Source organism: Capricornis sumatraensis, chromosome 1, assembly GCF_032405125.1.
Source record: "Capricornis sumatraensis isolate serow.1 chromosome 1, serow.2, whole genome shotgun sequence".
Classification (NCBI taxonomy): domain Eukaryota; kingdom Metazoa; phylum Chordata; class Mammalia; order Artiodactyla; family Bovidae; genus Capricornis; species Capricornis sumatraensis.
In genome coordinates, this window is record NC_091069.1 from 255279912 (window position 1) to 255293823 (window position 13912).

The following is a 13912-nucleotide window of genomic DNA, read 5'->3' on the forward strand; positions in this document are numbered from 1 at the left end:
AACAGAGGATATAGTCCCAAGTTCTAACTAAAAAAGAAAACTTGGAAAATGGCTTCTACAGTAGGCAAAGGAAAGTAGTTGACTGAGTTCATAACAAAGGTGAATTGTCACTAATTATAATTATCTATCAGCCTAGAGAAGTTGAGGCTGAAAGAAGACAAAAAATTGAAACGAAAGCTCCAAAAAAAGGAAGCAAAAAAATTAGCACAAGAAAGACTGGAAGAGGACCTAAGGGAAAGTAACCAACCAAAAACTGAAGAGCAGAGAGGTATGCTGGGAGTCTGAGGCATGATGAGAATCTCATATTCTTGCTAAAAAGTGTGTATACAAATATTCATCTTGTTGGGCTTTATGTTAATACTTAAATTGAATTGAAATTTAGATTTCCCTTGGTATTTTAATACTATCACCATCTTTTGATTACCCTGAGATGGGAAGGGGAGTGGTGTAAGGAACATTGAATTTAGAAGTAATATACAGGAATTGAAAACACTTTCCTGCCACTTACACAGGGCAAATTGTCTCAGTTCCCTTATCTCCAATGTGAATGTGAAAATAGTATTTGAAATTCCACACATAAGTTTGAACTGTAAATTAGCCACTGATTATCTGAAGTATGCTGCTTCACGTAAAGAAGCCGTTCATATAAGATGCCAGAGAGATTACCTCGTGTTTTATGCTCATCACATCAGCATTCCCTGATCAACATGGGAGCAGTCTCAGTGATTTACTGTCCTTGTGGACACATTTACTTTCGAGTTTTGTGGTTTTGTTTGTTTGTTTTTAATGTATGGTTTCAGGTGTACAACATAATGATTTGATATTTCTATATATTGCAAAATGATTACCACAATAAATCCAGTTAACATCCACCACCATACATATAGAATTTTTTTTTCATGATGAGAACTTTCAAGGTCTACATGCAAATACACGAAACAGTATTATTAACTATAGTCATTGTACTGTGCACTGTATCCCCAGGACTACTTTCAGTTTTGAGTTAAAGTAAATTATTCTCATTTTCTACTCTGATGACTGTGGCCAGCATTATTTCCTCTTGCTATCTTTGTTTTTCATCTTGTTATTGTTTAGTCACTAAGTCATGTCTGACTTTTTGCAACTCCATGGACTGTAGCACACCAGGCTTCCCTGTCCTTTACTGTCTCCCAGAGTTTGCTCAGACTCATGTCCATTGAGTCATTGATGCCATCCAACCATCTCATCCTCTGTCACCCCCTTCTCCTCCTGCCCTCAATCTTTCGCAGCATCAGGGTCTTTTCTAAAGAGTTGGCTCTTTGCGTCAGGTGGCCAGAGTATTAGAGTTTCAGCATCAATCCTTCTAATGAATATTCAGGGTTGATTTCCTTTAGGATTGACTGGTTATTCCATTAATGTTTCAGAAATCAATTGGAACTGTCTTTTACTGAAAAAAATTTCAGGGAACATCATATACTTTATATATTTTTTGTATTTGTATGTTATTTACTGTATTAGCATCAAGAGGTTAAATGGCCACTTTTTGGGGGGGAAATGCCTGGGTAGGAAGATGCACTTTTGAGATAACTGCAATCAGTAACTCCACAGGTGTGTGATTTAGGATTCAGCAGTAAGATAAATAACACATATTTATCCAAATTCAACCAAATATTGTTTTTATACCTGAAGCGATGATCCCTTCAACTCGAGGGGGAAAAAAAAGCTTTACATTTATGCCTGAAACATATTTATTGAATGTAAAATTTGAGTAGTTGATAAGACTCAGTTAAGATTGTTGTGGGAAGTAACCTTATTTTAGAGGAACTAAGTTTTTAGATGTTACATGAGTGGTACCAGTGAAGGAAATAAGATACTTGATATGTTTGATTTACTGTGAAGTTTCATGTCTTTTAAAGGCACTTTTAAAGTTAAATACTTTATATATCTAATTTAAAAGTTATTACATTATTTAAAACTACATAAAGAATACATCTGAGTCACGGATTATATTGCTATGTAATTCCCTAGTGGCCCAGACAGTAAAGAATTTGCCAGCAATGGAGGAGATGTGGGTTTGATCCTTGGGTTGGGAGTATCCCCTGGAGAAGGGAATGGCCACCTAGTCTAGTATTCTTGCCGGAGAATTCCATGGATAGAGGACCCTAGCAAGGCTCCAGTCCACAGCGTCTCAAAGAGTCAGACACAACTGAGTGACTAGCACTTTGACTTCACTTTCACACACAATGTTAGGTTAAGTTTTTCACAGTTTATGTTTTTGCAAATTGGTCCTCTTTCTCCTTTTTACTGTCCACTGTTATTTATCCTTAGAAACTGTCAACCGTGTCCAAAGTTGCCAGTTCCTTGATGACAGAATTCTGCAGTGCATAAAGCAGTACGCTGACAAGATTAAGTCCGGGATACTGAATACTTCCAAGCTTCTCAAAGAATTGCTTTCTTGGAAGGTTTTAACCACAGAAGACTACACAACGTGTTTTTCTAGCAGAAATTTCCTGAATGAAGCAGTGGACTATGTTATTCGTCATTTGATCCAGGAAAAGAACAGAGTAAAGACAAGGGTATTTCTGCATGTTTTGAGTGAGCTTAAAGAAGTGGAGCCAAAACTAGCCACCTGGATCCAGAAACTTAATAGCTTTGGTATGTCTCTTAATTGTAGAGATGCAGTTTCATAGGAGGATGAATACAGATCTCTGAATCCTTCTTCATTTTACTATCATTTATGATTTTTTTAAAATGTAGAACTACAAATTTGTATGGTTAAAGAACACTGTTTCCTGAAGTTCACAATTTTTGGGTTACCTTGTAGATAAGTTGACTTCCCTGATGGCTTAGATGGTAAAGTGTCTGCCTACAGTGCGGGAGACCCAGGTTCAGTCCCTGGGTCGGGAACATCTCCTGGAGAAGGAAATGACAACCCACTCCAATACTCTTGCTTGGAAAATCCCATGGACAGAGGAACCTGTTAGGCTACAGTCCATGGGGTCGCAAAGAGTCGGATGCGACTGAGCAACTTCACTTTCTTTCTATAGAAAGGTTACCTTGTGCTTTTGTGAAAGATGTCAGTAAGAAAGTCTAGTCCTGTGTTATGCTCAACTGTCAATGTGTTAACTTTGTGACTACCAGGCACTCCCCTAGGTGAATAGCACCCCTTGGAGTCAGCTGCGCAGGGGTGCCCTCTGGGGTTGTGAAGAGTTTGGAGGGGAGAGTGGATGGAGCTATGGATGATTGGTTAGGATCGCCTATGCAGATCTGTATCTAAGAATCAAGAGAAATGTCCTGGGGCTGACCTTCAGCAGCGTGAATCACAGGATCATAAAACTCTAGCTCTCTGTCCTGATTTTCCTAGTTTGGTTGAGCAAGAACCTTCGAGCAGGCTCTTTACCAGACCTACTTAGGGACCATGGAAGGCAGTGGCAGAGAAAGCTGCCAGCTGACTCTAGAGGATGGGGTCCTTGGGCACCGACCGTGGCCTTGTTTGTCCTGGTGACCGAGGTGGCCACTTCCTAGCCCAGTAGATGATTCAGTCGGCAGCTGTTGGATAAAAGGCTAGTGGGAGCCATAGCAGCGGCCCGTAGAGGTTGCCAGCCTGGCCTGCCTTAGAGACGGGAGCTGATGGAACACTAGTTTCAGAGAATATACTGGTAAGTGTCTGCCAGGAGGCACAGTGAGGTGGCAGGACACTTGCTGTGATTGGTGACTAATGTTGCTGCTGTGGACATACGTCTCCATGGGCTCCTGGCCCCATAAAACTAGTCCCAAGTGACACTGCCATTAGTGTCTGCTAAACAGGCAAGGAGATGATAAAATGTTTGATATTTCTTACTTTAATTTGCTTTATTTAACAAAGGTTAATTTAAATTGAGTAGGAGCGGGGTTAACATTTCAGTACTAGGTGTGATCTGCTGCCTTCCTCTCATTGAGCACACGCTCTGATTTGAGCTGTATTTGGAGATTTGAATGTGGTATTTCTTCATCCATGATTGCCTTAAACCTTGTATCATGTGAGTATTTCACATGGTCGCTGATTCTTGTGTTTAAATACACTGATATGTAACATGACCTCTGCAAAGCTGTTGCATCTGGAAAGCTCAGCCATCTGGGGAAGTTTTGACTTGGCAGGCTCTGGTTCATTTGCAGACTGAGAACCTCTGCCCTGTCCAGTGTTAGCGATGTAGGGGGAGAGAGCAGAGCCAGTCCTTGCTTTTGGTGGCTGTGTTAGCACGCAGTAGGGGCTCACCTCCTTTCAGTAGTAGTGCATGAGGGTGCAGCCACCCCTTCCTCTGAAGTTGTAGAAGCGGGAGGAAGATCGGGAATAGTGACCACCTGGAATGTCGTGAGAAGGATAAGGGGCCACGGTGTTCGAGGGGATGAGGTGCATTCTTAAAGGTGTCGGATGAAGAGTTCACCCATTTTCTGTTTTAAAGGCATTTGGGAAGTTCCATAGATTATTGATGTTTTGTTATTATAGAATATATGTAGAAAAGCATTGTAAAATCTAGCTAGCTTGTACTAATTGGAATGAAAATCATTATAAAGTAGTGAAAAGTTACTGTTATATTTTTAAAGGAATTTAATGCCTTTAAAAAATTCCTTTTCTGGGCCTTCCCTGGTGGTCCAATGGTGAAGACTCCATGCCCCCAGGTTCAATCCCTGGTCAGGGAACTAGATCCCTCATGCCACAACTAAGACTCAGCACAAATAAATAAGAATAAATACTAAAAAAATTTGTTTTTTTCCTAAGTCTAATAAAAATAGCGAGAATAATAGAAGCCTTTGGCCCACCTTTTTCAACTAATAGATAAGAATTACTGTATTTAGCATATTCATGTGAAATGGTGTTTCTAAAATCCATAATAGTTTGAATAAGTTTATTCTTAAGTATTTAAATGTTTTCACTGAAAATGTAAGCAAACTATAATAGAACTGCTTTCCAAGATGTGAAACTGAATGTAATTTTATAGCAAATAATCCTCCCTTCTTCTGACTTGGGTTTTGTTTTTATTATAGGCTTAGATGCCACAGGACCTTTCTTTTCTCGTTATGGGGCTCCTCTTAAGGAGCTTGATTTTAGCATCATGACTTTTCTCTGGAATGAGAAATATGGTCATAAGCTAGGCTCAATAGAAGGAAAGCAACTTGATTATTTTTATGAGCCTACGTCACTGAAGGAAGCGCGGTGTTTAATATGGCTGCTGGAAGAACACAGAGACAAGTTTCCGGCACTGCATAATGCCCTGGACGAATTCTTTGATATAATGGGTATGTGGACAGTTTCGATTTGTGTCTAAGGAAAAAGTCTTCAAAGGATCTAGCTTACTTAGATACTTAAAGAAGAAAATAATGAAAATCATTATGCTACATCTGGCTTATTTGGGGAAGTTAGTATTAAGAACAGTGATTTTTTTTTCATATACTAAAGCCTTTTTACTCTATGGATCTCAGTGTTGTCAGGACACTCAGATGGATACATTACATGGACTATTCTCATTGTAGGTGTTTTGACAGTATCATGGCAAAGATGATATATATATTAAGGGAATGAGGTGTCTTAGGAAATGGTTTGCTTTGTAGCATTCAAGGAAACATTGGCCTGCAGAAGGAGGCAGTGTTTGCAGAATCTAGAACAGATAGCATATCTGCTGTGGTGGGAAGAGCCTAGAGCTGGGAGTCAGAAAAGGAGGCTGTGGCCCAGCTACACCCCTAACTCAGTTCGTTAGAAATCTTTTACTGCTGCCTTCAACACCTTGTGCTAGGTGTGATAACAGGGAATTCAGAAATGCTTACGCTAGTCCTTGCCCTCAGGACCTTATGTTTAGAAAAAGGAGTAAAATGAATATACAAGTAACTATAATATGGGAGAAGAGAGGGCCAGGAAAAGTGCTGAGGGGTTCCCCTCCTCGGGAAGAGGAAATTTTTGGTGCAGGGGTAGAGTCCACGCCCGGCTGTGAACATGGAGGTGGATTTGACAGTTGACATCCAGAGTTAGACACGTTCTTCAATTCTGAAATTAAATTTCTTATCTTTGGTACTACATGTATCTCTTAGGATACTGTCTCTCCCTGCCCTCTTCCTTTTCCCTTCTCATCAGACTTCTGCTTTATGTATTGTCAGGAGTTAGACTCAAATTTCATGCTATTTGTTTTAAAGGGTACATGAAAAGATTTTGGCCTTGTACTAAAGAGTTACACATTATGAAATTCAGATACAATATAAGAAACTGAAAAGCTTACTTTTGTTGTGGTTCTTAGGAGAGAGCACACTCAGATATAGGTGGCTTTATTTTCCAGGGACACTGCTTCATGACTGGGGATGACATACTTCTTGATATCCTGGATTGATTGCTCTCAGCTTGCTGCTGCTGGGAATAAAATGCTTTTCTGGGACTGAGCTTACAAAACTTGATGCATGTTTGGATTGCACAGGACAATTCCAGAGGACACAATTCCCTTTCATTGTGCATTTTCTCTGGTTCTTGTGTTCTGTGCCTGAAAAACCCAATCCATCCAGCTGTGAGTTTCTCTGCTCTCAGTCATACAGTTGCAAGCCACCAACCAAATGACCAGCCAACAGATTGTCAAGTCCACTACCTCTATTCTCACCCTTACCCCAGCATTTTCAATTTTATCTCCTTTCATTTAAAGGAACAATTACATTGGTTAAAAACTTCTCAAAATCCACTGATCTTATAAATTAACAGTGCTCAATAACATCACCAGTGCTGTGATAATTGGGAGACCCAAACTCTCTCTTGGATCCCATGTGCATAACTCTCTCTTGGAATGGCTTAAGCCACGTGAGATTTATCTCAGATAATAATGCTTTATGTATTGTTTTCAAGCAGGAAATGCTGAAATTGGTCTTGACCCTTCATCTTGCCTTTTACCCCTTACTTAGTTTGTTGCCAAGTCAAGTAAGCTGTATTCTTGATCTACGCTTCCCTGTCCATCTCCATTTCGCTAGGCCAGGATCTTAACCTTTCCATGATCTCAGTAGTCCCCAACAGGTCTCCGTGCCTCTGACTCTCCTACTCCAAACCTTTCTCTCACACTGCTTCTGCTGACTCTTCTAGAACATCTGTCTGATCCTCTCTAAGTATTCTGTTTGGGAAACACCTCCTTCCTTTTGCCTGCAGGTTGAAGTCACAGTGTCTGTCTGGGCTCAGCAGCGTGCTCCTGTCTCCGCACGGAATGTACACTTCATTTCCTGCCGCGCCCAAACCTGCCTTGTGCTGTCCCTGCTCACATCCAGCCTCTTGCTTGCTCATCCGAAGTCCTCTGTTCCCCGCAGCCCTCCCTGACCCTTCCTTGGGCTGCTCCCCTTGAAGACGCCATTCTTCTGTCAGCTTTGTTTCTACTGCATTTACTGTGGCCTTTAGCACACTAGGCTGCGGTGTTTGCCTCTCTTGTGTAGTTTGCAGAACGTGAGTTTATTGATGGTAGGGACTTTTCTATACATTTCTCTATTCCCAGCACCTAGCATGCATAGAGTTTGGTATCTAGAAAAAACTCAAGTTGAACTGAGTTAGATTGAAATTTCGTGATTCTTAGTAGTTGGTTTTCCACTGAGTCAACCATTTTGCTCTTGGTTTCTAAACTAAACTGTGTCAAAGCCAAATAAGGAGTAGGACATAGTGGATGTTAGTAGTATCTGGGGTGGTTTTCTTTAAGGACTTCGTGTATCGTACAGCAATATAAACGTTTCGTTTCCTTACAAAACCATCTGTATCTTCTAACAGACAGCCGCTGCACTGTGTTAAGGAAACAGGACAGTGGTGACGTGCCAGTAAGTTATCCTGTCGTTTTCAATGTCATATTCTAATTTGTGTCAGCCAGAGGAGGAGGGGAGGACCCAGCGTTTGTTTATATCCCAGGAGGCACTGCAGAACCAAATCTGGAGGACTTCGGGGTAACATGGCCATTTTCTCAGAAAGAGTAATCCCAGTCTTCCTCTTGGAGCAACAGACAGCACACTCTGCAGCTTAAATTAGACAGTGTCCATAAATTTTCACAACTAATGAATGTTAATCATAGACATAGGAAGGGAGTTCTTGAGTCATCTGATGGCATAAAAATAAAATGTTAACCTTGTAATGATTAAAATTATGTTTTGTTCTTTAAGGAAAACAAATGGACTTTGAGTGGCTTATAATTGAGCTTAAAAAGTTAAAATAATTCCAGAGCTGTCTTCCTTAATTAGTTTGTGGCAGTTTTCGAACAGAGACATACTTGTTTAATGACTTTTTTAGGATCACGTTGTCTGTACTTAAAATTTTGTCTTCATTCAGTCAGATCCTATCTGGCTGACTGTGGAAGCACAGATGACATGACCCCATGGGAAGTTGGATGCTGCTTCTAATTTCACTCTTGGTCCCCTGGTGTCTGGCCAAGTGCAGAATGTCTAGTTTGGTTAGTAAAGAAAAATCATTAAAAATGTGATAAGCACAAAGCTGGAATTACTTTATAAATCTCATCAATTACTTGAAATGGCATAAACCTTGGTGAAAATGAGTACCAGCATCTTAAGTTGGAACGATTAATTTTAGTTAATATAGCATTAGGTGTCATTTAGCATTTTTCTTATTTTCTATTATAAATCAAAACAGTGGGGCTTAACACACTAAAGTGTTAATTTTTGGTAAACATTTTATGTACTTCAACTTGGGACTAGTCTATGAAAATCAAAATGGTATCTTTATAATATATGGTAGCTTCATAATATTATTATTTGAGTGTTCAATAATTTTTTTTTTATTTTTTAGTTTAATTTTACCAAGATAAAAAACAAAGGCAAGAAAAAGAAGCCAAAAGATTCAAAGGTATGGAGTATTTTCTGTATTGATTCTTAATTGAGTTTATAAACAAGAATTAACTAGTTCTTGGGATGTTTTGAAGAACTTTGTAGAGAAAGACTTTCTAGGCTTTAAAGATGTTTTGTGAGTTTTCTACATTTTGAGGAAGTTGAAGTTTCATGTCGTATGTAAGTAATTCTTAACAGAGACTATTATCCTTTTCATTTTCTAGGTTTTTCCTAGTGAAATCATTGCTGTAATGTAGCACTTTTTATGGCTGTTCATCAGTGTGACCAGGGCTGCTTTGAGATCAGGCAGACCTGGGTTCTTAACCTTGGTTCTACCAGTTAATATTTTTATTATCTCTGTGACCTTGGGCAAATTGACTTCCCTGTGCCCTCATGTCATTATCTGTATGACAAGATATCTGTATGATGCATATTATTATTAATTAATGGGATTATTACTTAAATATTCAAAGTAAAAATGCTGAGACTTCCCTGGTGGTCCAGTGGTTAAGTCTTCACTTTCCAGTGCCCGGGGAGAGGATTCAGTCCCTGGTTGGGCAGCTAAGATCCCACATGCCTTGTAGCCAAAAAACACCATAACATGAACAAGAGGAGCCAGTATTATAACAAATTCAATAAAGACTTTTAAAAAAAAAAGCTAAATACTAACGCAGAGTCTCAGAATTGATGGACTCCTTCCTTCCGCTCACCTAAAGCTCTGCTTCAAGCCCGTGAGATGACTGGGGCATTACTTTTAAGTCTTACGGTGGGTTCTTAATGGCTATCACACATTTGCGGGATCAAATGGGAGGCAAGGATTGAAAATAGGGGCGGATAACAGTAGCTTAAAAGTTCCAGTACAACTTTTGTTTTTCTCTTTGACTATATGTCTGTAGTTTATCTAAAATGAGAGTTTCCACAGTGATAGTGTAAAATTTTTTGGAGTTTCAGAAACTGTCTAAATGTTAGCTTGTGCCTATTTTTGGCTGTTGAGAATTTAATTACTATATGTCCTGTTCACAAGAAAATTTAGATAAGTCATATATATTGGCAATTTTTGTGCATATTTGTATGAGCATTCATTAGTTTTAGTGGTAAAAGTGGAAAATCATTGTCATTTTTGTTTTTTAAACCAGCCTATGTTAGTTGGATCTGGAACACCTTCAGTCACACCAAACAATGAGACTTTCACTTCAGGTGAAGACCATATGTAAGCACAGTCTGAAAATTTTTGCTTTTATTTTAACTTAAAGGTATATTAATCTGTGTCCTTTAAACTTGTCTTTTATTTCCCTAACTTCTCTGCCTCAAGACATGCATCTCTTGTAACAACCTGATGTGACCCATTGTGGTTGATTTATATAGTGTGGGCTGTCGGTGTTAAGAATTGATATAAACTGTATTAAAATCAGAAGGTTGATAACATTCACTTGATAAGGTTGAGAACTTATTACTGTGTGCAGGATACTTTGCCGACTAAGGTCCGTCTAGTCAAGTTTTTCCTGTGGTCATGTATGGATGTGAAAATCCTAGAAAATACTCTCTAAAATGTTCAGTGAAGAGAATGTCCTGTTGATAATTACTAGGAAGATATTTTGGAGGCTCTATGTGATATTATGGTTCAGCCTTAGGTATTAGCGATTTCCAGTGGATATGGTTGTTGAAACTGAGTTTTCAAGAGACAGGTAGATACAAGAAATAAAACTAGTGAGTAGCAGTAAGTCTTTTATCTCATACTTCTTTATGGACCAAAGACCCACAAATTTTTCCGCCCACGTTTCTTAAATGAGTTGTAGTAACAGTTGTTTTGCATATTTTCGTGGACTCTTTCAGTGGGGGAATTGTTTTAAGTTTAAATAATAACAGCCTATATTTTGATAGCACTTAGCACTGTTTTAAGAGCTTTTTATGTATATATAAACTCATCTAATCCATTCTTCTTTCTTGGAGATAAATACTATTATATACATTTTACACATAAGGATGCTCAGGCACAGTGCAGTTGACTGTGCCCAAGGACACAAAGCTCATACTCAGCAGAGCCAGAGTTTAAACCAGCAATCCGGTTTAGAGCCCACACTTAACACTGCTCCAGCTTTGCAGCATGCTAGACTCTTACACTCTTTAAAAAAAAAAAAATTTTTTTTTAAGTACCTTTTCAGTTCAGTTCAGTGCAGTTGCTCAGTCGTGTCCGACTCTTTGCGACCCCATGAATCGCAGCACGCCAGGCCTCCCTGTCCATCACCAACTCCCAGAGTTCACTCAGACTCACCTCCATCGAGTCCGTGATGCCATCCAGCCATCTCATCCTCGGTCGTTCTCTTCTCCTCCTGCCCCCAATCCCTCCCAGCATCAGAGTCTTTTCCAATAAGTCAACTCTTCGCATGAGGTGGCCAAAGTACTGGAGCTTCAGCTTTAGCATTGTTCCTTCGAAAGAAATCCCAGGGTTGCTCTCCTTCAGAATGAACTGGTTGGATCTCCTTGCAGTCCAAGGGACTCTCAAGAGTCTTCTCCAACACCACAGTTCAAAAGCATCAGTTCTTCAGCGCTCAGCCTTCTTCACAGTCCAACTCTCACATCCATACATGACCACAGGAAACACCATAGCCTTGACTAGATGGACCTTAGTCGGCAAAGTAATGTCTCTGCTTTTGAATATACTATCTAGGTTGGTCATAACTTTTCTTCCAAGAAGTAAGTGTCTTTTAATTTCATGGCTGCAGTCAACATCTGCAGTGATTTTGGAACCCCCCAAAATAAAGTCAGACACTGTTTCCACATCTATTTCCCATGAAGTGACGGGACCGGATGCCATGATCTTCGTTTTCTGAATGTTGAGCTTTAAGCCAATTTTTTCGCTCTCCTCTTTCACTTTCATCAAGAGGCTTTTTAGCTCCTCTTCACTTTCCGCCATAAGGGTGGTGTCATCTGCATATCTGAGGTTATTGATATTTCTCCCGGCAATCTTGATTCCAGCTTGTGTTTCTTCCAGTCCAGCATTTCTCATGATGTACTCTGCACAGAAGTTAAAGAAGCAGGGTGACAATATACAGCCTTGACGTACTCCTTTTCCTATTTGGAACCAGTCTGTTGTTCCATGTCCACTTCTAACTGTTGCTTCCTGACCTGCATACAGATATCTCAAGAGGCAGGTTAGGTGGTCTGGTATTCCGATCTCTTTCAGAATTTTCCACAGTTTATTGTGATCCACACAGTCAAAGGCTTTGGCATAGTCAAGAAAGCAGAAATAGATGTTTTTCTGGAACTCTCTTGCTTTTTCCATGATCCAGTGGATGTTGGCAATTTGATCTCTGGTTCCTCTGCCTTTTCTAAAACCAGCTTAAATGTCAGGGAGTTCACGGTTCACGTATTGCTGAAGCCTGGCTTGGAGAATTTTGAGCATTACTTTACTAGCGTGTGAGATGAGTGCAATTGTGCGGTAGTTACCAGTCTCAGTCTCACTTTAACTTAAATTGATCACCATTGTAATAAAACCTTTCATTTTGCTTTTTAACACGTTACAATTAATACAACATTGATATTTTTCTAAACCAGAAGTTTTTTAAAAAATTACTCTTGATAACATGAGTAAGTATTAATAAAAGAATTTACTCAGCACTCAGGTATCTCTTGACTAAAGTTGTGAAAAGTTAACTTTTCTGCATTAAATTCTCTGGCAGTGTGTTTTTGCATCTAAAAGTTGAATAATATGTTATCTTTGTTCCAATTTAAATGTTATTCTGGATCACCTAGAAGTTTATTATTCACAAGAAAATCATTTGTTTGTTTGTTTTATCAGCAAACGCAGTTTAAATTCTGCGGGCCCCTTTGTAGTGCCTGATCACCTTCGGCAGGATGTAGAAGAATTTGAAGCTCTGTATGAACAGCATAGTAATGAGTATGTTGTCCGTAATAAGAAGCTATGGGACATAAACCCAAAACAAAAATGTTCAACTCTATATGAGTAAGTGTCTTAACATTCCAACTGTTATATTGAGGCTGCCAGTAAAAGATCTTCAGTTGTTTTAAATTTGTGTCCCTTTCCATTTATTAAAGAATCTGTGTTTGGCTCACAAACTCTGGGGAAGAAAAGTATTTCTATGGCTTTTGGTCATGTATTACACAAAGTTAATTGGAGATTTTTAACTATTAAAGATTTTTTTTAGAACCCTAATGTTTATTAGTTCTGTCAGTTTGCGCTGCTAATGTAGATTCTTTGTATTTCCAAAACTGTCCTAGTGTGTCCTGATAGGAATGGTAAATGAAGCTTCCAGCGATAATCTTTTATCATGAATTCCACAGTATATATTTGACAAGGAATAGTATGATTATTTGCTCTCATTGTCTTTACATTGATATGATGTAGTTGTTTGGTGTCTCCTAAGCCCGGTGACACTTCATGTGGCTTGGTGAAGTGTTACCCTTCACTGGAAAGGGATACCAGGATCTGGTGACTACTGCTGAGAGAGCTGTCCAGCTGGGATGTAGTACAGATACAGAGCCCTGTATCTCTGTATTGTACTGAAAACTTGGCCTCCCGACATTCATCCAGTAAAAGATTTCCTTCTAAGAAACTTTGGGCTGAATTACTTTTGGTTTGAAAATGTGAATGTGAAATTAATACTAGGGGACTTCCCTTGTGGTCCAGTAAGGTTAGGACTTTGCAGGGGCCATGGGTGTGATCCTTGGTCAGGGAACCAAGATCCCACATGCCGTGTGGCCAAAGGAAAAGAAAAAAGAAAGAAGTTAACACTAAAATCAAGTCTGAGTGGAGTGGATAGAGTAATAGATTTCAGGAAAATCTAAAAAGCTTTTGCTTTTTTTTTTTTTTTTTTAAGCTTGGCATTAAGAAGTAGTACATGATGCTTTCTTTAGGAAAAGAAGTTGAGGGGCCGAGATCTGCAGTAGAAAATTAATTTGTAAGCAAACTACTGGAAAACCCATCACTCATCTGTAATTTGGTTATTTTTTCTATTTTTCTCAGTTATATTATTCCTCTTCAGTTTAGTTACATGCTCTTGGATCCCTCTTCATAGTTTTTCTTCAGAGGTGAAGTGCTGAACAAATCATTCCCAGAGAGCTGGATGACAGCCTGGAATCAACTGTTAAACTGTACTGT

General features: G+C 39.2%; 1 protein-coding gene across 2 annotated transcripts in view; it reads left to right on the forward strand.

Annotated features, from left to right (window-relative positions):
- TTC3 (tetratricopeptide repeat domain 3) overlaps window positions 1–13912 on the forward strand; it is a 112824-nt gene that overhangs the window by 61097 nt on the left and 37815 nt on the right. For both annotated transcript variants that reach the window (XM_068960788.1, XM_068960712.1), the window contains exons 25-31: window positions 132–268; window positions 2308–2634; window positions 5005–5256; window positions 7733–7779; window positions 8756–8812; window positions 9930–10003; window positions 12593–12757. In XM_068960788.1, the coding sequence (XP_068816889.1) occupies window positions 132–268; window positions 2308–2634; window positions 5005–5256; window positions 7733–7779; window positions 8756–8812; window positions 9930–10003; window positions 12593–12757 (1059 nt within the window). The remainder of the gene's footprint in view (window positions 1–131; window positions 269–2307; window positions 2635–5004; window positions 5257–7732; window positions 7780–8755; window positions 8813–9929; window positions 10004–12592; window positions 12758–13912) is intronic.